At 37.5% G+C, this 9,514-nt stretch overlaps 1 protein-coding gene across 1 annotated transcript; it reads left to right on the top strand.

The window, feature by feature from the left end:
- Nucleotides 1–484: 484 nt before the first annotated feature.
- On the top strand, nucleotides 485–8,869 carry LOC104074714 (LIM/homeobox protein Lhx2; the record flags this gene model as incomplete). The annotated part of the gene is made up of 2 exons (XM_009574929.1): nucleotides 485–690; nucleotides 8,076–8,869. Coding segments are annotated over 2 exons (494 nt in total), but the record flags the coding sequence as incomplete, so codon positions are not given.
- Nucleotides 8,870–9,514: the final 645 nt, after the last annotated feature.

The following is a 9,514-nucleotide window of genomic DNA, read 5'->3' on the forward strand; positions in this document are numbered from 1 at the left end:
TTATAGTGTTTCATTTAATGGTCTCTCTTGTACTCTACAGGGTTTAGTTTGATGGAGGAAATAATTATAATTTTAACTGGTCTGTTCCATCCAGATTTAAGTGGACTGCATTGTACAGCTTTCTTTGTATGTTACAATGCAATTTATAGTGATACAAAGTACATTAAGACACTTTTCAGAGTTGAGGACAGCTACTGTCCTACAAGCAGAAAGTGGAGGAAAGGCTGTGCGGAGATGGGGGGAAGAAAAAGGGAAGCAGACCTTACATTTTAAAAGCCATAAAGAGGCAGGTGAGGGTCCTTGCAGGCTGGTTATTGTAAGGGAAAAATAGAAGGTGCAGAAATGGAGGGGAAGGCAAGTAGGATTTGTACCAGTACAATACATGCCATGGTATGTTATTTTAATTGCTGCACTCAGATGAACTGCAAACAATGTTGGTCACAGAGCAATAGATTTACACGCCTTTTCCTCTTGTTGCCTTAAGCTTTAAGTTGCAATGAAAACGATGGTGACCACCTCGATAGAGACCAGCAATACCCCAGCAATCAAAAAACAAAGCGCATGAGGACATCATTCAAACACCACCAGTTGCGGACAATGAAGTCATACTTTGCTATTAACCACAATCCTGATGCCAAGGACTTGAAACAGCTAGCTCAGAAAACCGGCCTGACCAAAAGAGTTCTTCAGGTAAGAAGAGCAGTCTTTTGTCTTGAAAAGTAAATAAAATATCAATTTTACATTTGAAATGTCATAGATTTTGCTGATTTTAAAGCTTTTCTTAATTGTTCATACCTTCTATGAGACTTCAGTTAAACCCTAGGAAGTATGAGAAAAGTTATTTCTTTCCAGCTTCCCAAAAGTAGATCACTTGGGTTCTAATTTTTAATGACAGTTGTGAAGGTTTGGGGCCCTACTTGTTTTCCTGTAGTTAGTTAATTCTGGTGCATGCTTTAGCTTCCAATCTGCTGTAAGAAAAAGTGAATTATTTTAGTTAGTGCGTTCACTGTAAATAGAGAGCTCTTAATTTAGAAATTACTGTGAATGTTTACCTTTATAAGCAATTAATCAGCAGTTTGAATTTATTTTATCAGGACAAGGAGGATATCTTTTCTTTCATAACTGAAGTGGACATAAATTTAATTTTTCAAAGATTAATTTTTTATTCATAGTTTAGTAACTTAGAATGAAAGGAGACTGCATTTTAAAAGTACTTTTTCTCTGAAAGCTGGATTTTTCTTGCTTCAAGGATATACACTCCGTTTGAACTATTATGGGAAGCAAAGGTGAGAATATTAGTTGATTCAGCTCCATTTTAATTTATAGTTCTGATTCAAGAAGTCAACTTTAATGGGCACTTATGCAAATAACTACACCTAGAGATAAATTTGGGCATATAAGAGCCATGGCATTCCAGGATCTATTGCTGAAATTTTTAAACAGGTCTTAATTGTAGAAAAATGGTTTGTGAGCTTCATAGAGACAGGTAGGGCTCAGAGACAGACTCCTGGGAAAGCATTGTGGACAGCTCTCGCAAATTCATAGGCAAGTGGAGGGCAGTAGACAAAATTATTGAGGAAAACTGAATTCACTGGAGAGACTCTGGACCTTACAGTGTTAATACCTAACAGAAGAAGGAATAAAGGTTTTGCAGGCTTCCCAGTAAAAACTACTAATGAAAAACCGTATGTCATTACTTCTCTTGGCTACGTCCTCCATAGTTGGATTTTTTTTGTTTTTATGAGGCTGATTTGCAGTAGTGGAACAGATTCCTCCGATATAACTAGTGCACATCCTAACACTTGACATAGTGTCTCTCATAGCAGCTCTCCTTTATCCATGCACATGGGCAAAATAATTTACTGCATTTGTCTCTCTTTATTTTGACACTTCTCCTTTATTTTACCCTCAGAGTTCAGACACTTCAGTAATACCTATTCTGTCCGTTACAGTGCATTCACACCTGAATTATCTGAGAAATTTCATATAGTGCATTAAGAAATGTCTAAGATCAGTGTCTAGAAAGTGTCTTTCTCTTGATCAATTTTCTGTTCTCTCTCCTCACTCCACATCAACTTTGACTTCCATCTCTCTCTTCTCTTTTCACCTAATGACTCTTTCCTTCAATCTTTTTTTCCAAGTTACTGTCTCTGTTTCTTCCTTCCTTTTAAAAATGTATTTACTTGTCTCCAAAACTGGACTTTATGTCTCCACTACACCTCACTCCCTTTTTCAGTTTCTTCATTGCTACTGTTTCCTTCTAAAACACACCACATCTTGCAGTTTTAAGGTGCTTAATAGTTCCTCTTTTTTGCCGCAGTCCCTTACAATTCCACTAAACTTTTTTCATTGTTTTGGTAATTGGTGTTTAAATTCTTTTACTTTCACAGTTAAATACTCCTTTATGTCTGGGCTCCTTTAGTTGAAGAGTGGTGGAAGGTGATAGTTGGTGGTGAGGATTGCACCCAGAGGATGATGCTGTTGGAGGCACTTCAAGAAAATGACTCGGAGTGATACTTTGTCGAGTATCTCTTGAGTTTTCCTGTCTGTTATGAGCACTCTCTACTCCATACTTTTTTGAACTTTTTCTTTGAAAATTTATTTGGGCCATGAAAAAACAAACTTGTTTTTTGGATTTTAGAAGCTTTGTGCCCAATTGGTTTATCTCTAACCTGTGAGAGGCAATTTTTCAAACACTGAAGTTCACCTATATGAGTTTCAGGGTTGCTCTTTGCTGGGGAAAACTCTTCATGATGTTGGTTACTGAGATAGTGTCACTTGTTAATTCTTTTGAGCCAGAAAGGTTGGCATTCCATCTGTGTTATTTATGGAACACGAAGTAATTCACTGACACTATTGGTCTAAACAAGCATCATTAGTATTAGTCTGTCTTACATACCGAAGGCGCATGGACTCCCAGAAGTATGAGCACACTTGCCAGTAGTAAGAAATCTTCCGCATTCCCTGTGTTGTTATTAGGTGTGTTTGTAAGCTGTTGTATTTTCTGTATGTTCAGATCTCAGTTCAGTTGATAAAGGATTGTGGCTCTTTGTATATCATCAATAGAATATATTTTAATAGAAAATACAAAGCAGCAGATCAGGAGAAACAGATTCTCTTGTTCTGAAACCAGCGTACTTCCTAAACACACGTAGTAGAGTTCCTAGTGATTTAGGAAACAGCTATAATGCCCTTACTATACAGACAGTCCCACATAACATGTAATGAGGGTGCTTTATTTGTAGATGAGCAGAGAATTTGGCCATATTCTTAATGATCTGTGATATTGGATTTGGAAGACCTGACTTCTGTCTTTGCTTTATATACAATTAGTCATCAGCTACACATGTCCAGAAGTGGAATGGCATGGAAATGTAACATTCTGCTTCGTAAATTACATTTCCTTCAGTGGCTTTGTAATGCAGACTATTTTTCGTTAGTAGCCACATTAGAATCACAGTAAACCTATTTATATTTTTAACCCCTATTTTTATTTATTTGCATTCTAATTTAGCTTTATATTTGCAATTTAATTCATATACTTCTTGTACTGCAGCTGGGCAACACAAGCCCATTATTGAAACCTATCATTCATAATTAAAGTGACCAGCTAATTGTGAGCTAACTAACTGGCATAAATATTCCTCTTCTGGGAATTGGTCTTTCTTTTTCTAAGTTTGGAAAGGGAAGGTGGAAGTAGATAGCCCTAAGAAGATATGGTTTGCTAGCTATAGGTATGGACCTATTCTCTCCCCAGGAGTCTGGAATATGATTATCCATGCCAAAAGCAGTTTAGGAACATAAAGCGTTATTTTTCAGTGGGTGTCTTGCACACTGCTCATTCTTTCTTGAATCACTCCCCAGTAAAGTTGCTATGAAAACCCTACAAAGATTACTGAATGCATTTGAACTTTGCTAATTCAGTTTCCAGTAGTCAACAAGCATGAAAATTTTCACAATCATGCGTGAGTCCCCTGCGCTACCTTTCAGTGAAGATTTGCTTTAGGATAGCATACTGCAGACTCTTTACCGAGCCTCCATTCATAAAATATCCCATAGTTCCCCTTTAACTGTGTGTTTAGTAATTACAACAGAGTAATTAGAATGTGTGCGCAATGAGTGAATGTAGTTTGCTTTGTGGTGCAACATCCTTTATATTTTTGTTTCTCCACTTACTAGTTAGTAAAATTCAGTAAACCTAAATGTTAGCACAAGCTATTCATACAACTAATATATAACAGTTGCAACAATGGAGGTGTTACAAACAAGAAAATAAAGTTATCTAAGGTGATTAGATGATCTCATTCTCATCCGAATCCTTTACAATACTTAGCGTATTTATTTTCAATGCTTCCCAATCATATGGAGATGTTATTTTATTCCTATTTTACTTGATGGAGACAAAAAGTTAGCTGCACAGATCACTGAAGAGATAGTATAATATTTTAACCACAGTAAATATTATTCTGCCTAGCTGCTGAGTTGTCCAGCTGCAGGCACCCAGCCCCACTAACCAGAATGTGGTAGGATCAGTGGTGGGTCTCGCAGCTGCTTTTATTTTTCAGTGGGAATATTGGTTCACATTTTCCCCTTTGATTTGAAATAGCTCAGCCTTATAATGATACAGTTGGACAGAAAAACACTAAATACTTCCCAATGATTTTGTTTATTCCTCAGTACTGAAGACCAGATTCCTAATTGTGTAATTGATGTGAGATAAGTCCTTCTGGAACAATTCTTTCAGTTATGTATGATTGGGTTATTATTTCTTTACTTTACTGTAATACCGTTACAGGTGCAGGGCCTGAATTGCCAATGTGAGCATACAGCACTACTGCCATTATGCATGGGCAACCCTGACTTGCCAGCTCTTACACACTACTTTGCACAGCTATAGGTAATGACACGGGGCAGTAGAGAAGCAGGCCTACATTCCTACAATGCAGAAAACAATAGTTTTAATTATTTTGCTACTCTTCAGCATGAAGTCTTTGCTGTATACTTTCATATCTTAAGTGCATACCAGAATATCACTATTGTGATAATTATTTTGTTATCCCTTTCTATCGTGAGACAAGGTATTTTCAGAATTTCAGTTAACAAATATTTAGATGCCTTTTCAGTAATAACATGAATGTTTATTATTGGACAATTTTGAAGAGCTTTATAACCATTAGCTGATTAACCTTGACAATATCAAAGTGAGGAAGAAAGTGAAAGTAGTCATATTATTTGTAGTAGTCTATTTTTGAATAATACTTATAAGATTATGGAATATTTTCTATGACTAACATAAATTACCACTATTAAAGAGAGAATGAACCATCTTGTATGTGCGGCTCCTGAAAGCAGCATTAATAGTCATCTGAGCACAGGTTTTCAAATGGCAGATAAAAGGGAACACATAAGCACCAATAATCTTGCTCAATTTTCTTTACATACTAGATGTTTCAAATCACAAACAGAAGCAATACCGTAGAGTCTCTTGCCCTACTAAGGTTAAGGAGCAGTTGAACTTTTAGTAAAAACGTAAATGAACGAAATAGTTATGGTGCCTTCTACAGTTTTACACATTTTAAGCAAGAAAATTGTTTTGTGAATAGGAATGGAAATGTTACTCATATTTGGAGCTACTGCATATATAAATATGTATGTTTTTAATAAACATAAGTGTGAAATTGTGCGGAAGTATGTGTATATGCAACGGAACTAGTGGTTTTGTTTTAATTACTACGTAACCATGGTACACATACATATCAACAGTGGCAGTCTCTAAACTTTCATTTCACCTTTGTATGTGTTATCCTTTTTACAATTGCTAGAAGGTATATTAAAAAAATCAAAACCAAATTACTTTGTGGGACAAATATAAATTACCTCTTACTGAAAGGTAAAAAAACCCATAAATGTTCAAACTGCTGTTTTTTACCATTCCTAACTAGTTGGCGCTTGAGACTTTGCGGCTTGGATGACCAGAACAAACTGATTTGCTTCACATGCATTCCCTGCACACGAGGCTCCTCGCTTTGCTCAGAACCACGCACGCACACTTCCATGACCCCCTTCTTGCGTGGCTCTGAATTAACAGTCATATGACAGGACACTGGTTGTGAATGTGTCAGGCAAAAAAATCACATTTGTTTTTGCCTGGTTTTGACCACATTGCTGTCCTTTAACAGGTTACCACTATAATGGACTACGTTATAAAATCATGAGTATATTTTTGCCAGTGCTAGTTTAGGAGATTTTTGTTTTCTTGTCATATATGAAACTGATATATGGCCTTTAAACTAAGTGTTTTAACAAAGGAAATGCCAACATAAATACTAAGCTTTCAGAAACAAGGACCTGTAGGGATGTGATTTATGCATGGCCCATGAATGCAGCTCCTATGGCCACTGCTAGAATTTGTGCCTGAGGATTATTTCCTTGTGGCATTCCCTGGAGAGAGTGCAAGAGAGAGGCTGCGCACCTTAAAGACCCTTGGTTGGGGGAGAAAGCTTTCCAGAGAAAAAGTAAGAGTGCTCAGTAGGGGGAATTTGGGTCTGGACCATCCATAGAGGAGAAGAAAACCAGTCAGAGGAAAAACAGCTGAGACATGTTCATCAGTTCTAACTGCGGCTGGCAAGCTGAGAGTGCAAAGAGAACACCTTACACGACTGCTCATATTTACGAATTGCTCTTCTGTTAGCGGTCTGGCTTAAAGCGGATCCTATGGCAGGGGCCATGCTGTTTCAGAGGTTCAGGTCAGAATTTCTGTACAGGTTGGTGTGGCCTTGTGAGCTCCACGCACTCAGTTTCCCTGTACAGGCCACAGAGGAGAAATCTGATGGAGACACTGTATGGCTATGCAGATCCTTTCACTCGCTCGGTTTCTTTCTCCGACAGATACAGAGATGATGAGGCTCACTGCATCTGGAATGGAAAGATTCAGTCATATTCCTTATAGCAGGTCAACGTGAGGACAGTAGGATCAGGATTGAGTCCATCGTAAAGAATGTAACAATGACAGAAGGCCTTCTGATAAATAAGCACAGTGAAATTTCAGCTAGTTTGTAGCAGTAGAATTACCTGCTATCAACATATATCAGGTTGAACACAGGGTATTTAACTACATTTTCAAATTTAGTCAAAGTAATATGCTGTACCTAGACTTCATGCAAGTTTCACAAACATATTTTATTTTATCTATTTTCAAATAGGTCAGAAAAATATTTTATCTTTAAACAAATCCTGCAGACAGTGGAGAGCATTATTAACTTGGACCTAAACACTGAAAATTAACTGAGAAAGAAGAAGTCATAGCTGTTGTCCTTCACTCATAGATAATAATCAAATAATGCAAGAAGTAGCAATCTTGGAAAAATTTCTGTATGTGGATATAATTTCTACTGAAATCACAGTTTTTAATGCAATGTGGGTCTTTAATACCATTCAAGCCTCTTTTCCTGACATCATTCCAGTACTGAAAACGTTTGAAAAAGGAGACTGGCATAGGAGAAGGGAGCTGAAGCATTTGAGAAAGAAGAGTAAAAGAAGAGTAAGAAAGAGGGACAGTCCTTTTAGAAAAGCGAGAGCACTGCTGACACTGAGACATGGGAAAGTTCCTGGGAGAGCTCTCAGGGCCCGCAGAAAGGCAGGGTGCTTGGTCTGTGTCACTTGCTGCTTACGATGGGAGATGGACTTGAGATACGAGGGTGCTGAAACTCGTTATTTTATATTCGTCAGATACTTGATGTCTGCCTCATCCAGACAAATACTTCTGGGATTGAGGGCAATCGAGGATTCCTGCGGGCTGCCAAATTTCTAAGCATCCTTATACACAGCCTGCACAGAAAGACTCCCCTCCTCTATCCTTAGTCCACTGCTGTCCCAGGCAGACTGTTTATACAGGATTGCAGGAGAGGGAAAGAAAAGTGCAGAGGACAATTCTCATGACTGGGGCTACTTTTCTAACATGTTACCAGTAAAAACATCTTCCACAGTTCAAGTGTTGGTGAATTTGTGAGTATGCTTTTGCTTTTTTAAACACTGCAGCTCTTTAAATGCTACCCTGTTATATTAAACTATTTCAGGTTTGGTTTCAAAATGCTCGAGCCAAATTCAGACGGAACCTCTTACGTCAAGAAAACACAGGGGTGGATAAGACTTCAGACTCAACACTCCAAGCAGGGACCCCATCAGGTCCTGCCTCAGAAATATCCAATGCCTCCATGAGTCCATCCAGCACTCCCACTACTTTAACGGACTTGACTAATCCTACTATGCCTACTGTGACATCTGTCTTGACGTCAGTGCCCGGAAGTCTTGAGGTTCATGAATCTCGAAGTCCTTCACAGACAACTCTTACAAATCTTTTCTGATGACTCTTTCTTAATAATTTCTTTAAAAAAGAAATTATTCTTAGTTGAAATTCCAAGTGTATTTTAATAGAGGCTTTGAGCAACTGACTAACCACAATTAGGATCTCTCCTAAAAAACAGAAGGAAATGTAGTGTTCTGGTATTACGGAGTATGGACTGAAGAATAACTTGGAAGATCTATTGCAACACAACATTTGTGTAACTGTACAGTTTTGTGGACTGAGCAAGGGAAACAGCAATTAATTTAAGTTGGCTAAAGCTTCTGTATTTTCAAAGACTGCCATGTGCCTTATATACTGTTTTATCTACATTCTTTGGATTCCATGTCCACTTCTCTCTTTTTCTCTCTGTATATTTATGACCAGGGCAAAAATGTTAAGAGTTTGTTACTTTGAATAGTCCTAAGCCTTTCATTGGTTGCTTTGTTGTTTTAGAATTTTAAGGTCGAAGTCTGTTCGAATACCAGAATTTGTAAAATCTAACCAGTAATAAAACCACTTATGGAACTACTTGGTAATGGCTGCAGTTACATTTAACATTAGTGTCGCAATCAAGATAGGCTGATTGTATTTAAAAGGATTAGAAAACTGCACTTCAAACTCAGAATCTGCCTAGGATAAACTCTAAATATGATGTATACATTCCTCCTGTTCCTGAAGTATATATGGGTGAGAAATCCAACTTGTACGACAGTCTAGGTATCATCATTATAGAGAAATAAATAACTGTTAGTTGCAGGTAGAAATTATCAGATAATGTTAAAATTCAAACAAACAAACTATACTTAATTTTTCTGCGTGAAAGAAACTTGACTTCAGCTAGCATTTATGAAAACAATCTTGCTTTTGTGCAAGAGATGGCTTGTCCCATTTCATGGAGGAGGCAAGCGGGTATCCGACAGCTGTGTGGCCACCATCAGTCCATTACAGAGGTGGGCACTGGGTAATATTTTCCATAGGAAAAAGACAGAAGTATTTCAGGTTATTTTACAACACAGGCGGGCAAAGTCAAGGCAAAATTATGTTTTATAAAGTCACAGCCTTACATTTTTTTGTAATGCTTTGAAGGAATAAAAAGCCAAGGAAGAATATGATATAATCGATACTAATAAAAGTGGTTATTCCTTTAATGATTACAGACCTTTAATACAA

The sequence above is a fragment of the Fulmarus glacialis genome, unplaced genomic scaffold, assembly GCF_000690835.1.
Source record: "Fulmarus glacialis isolate BGI_N327 unplaced genomic scaffold, ASM69083v1 scaffold31413, whole genome shotgun sequence".
Taxonomy (NCBI): Eukaryota; Metazoa; Chordata; class Aves; order Procellariiformes; family Procellariidae; genus Fulmarus; species Fulmarus glacialis.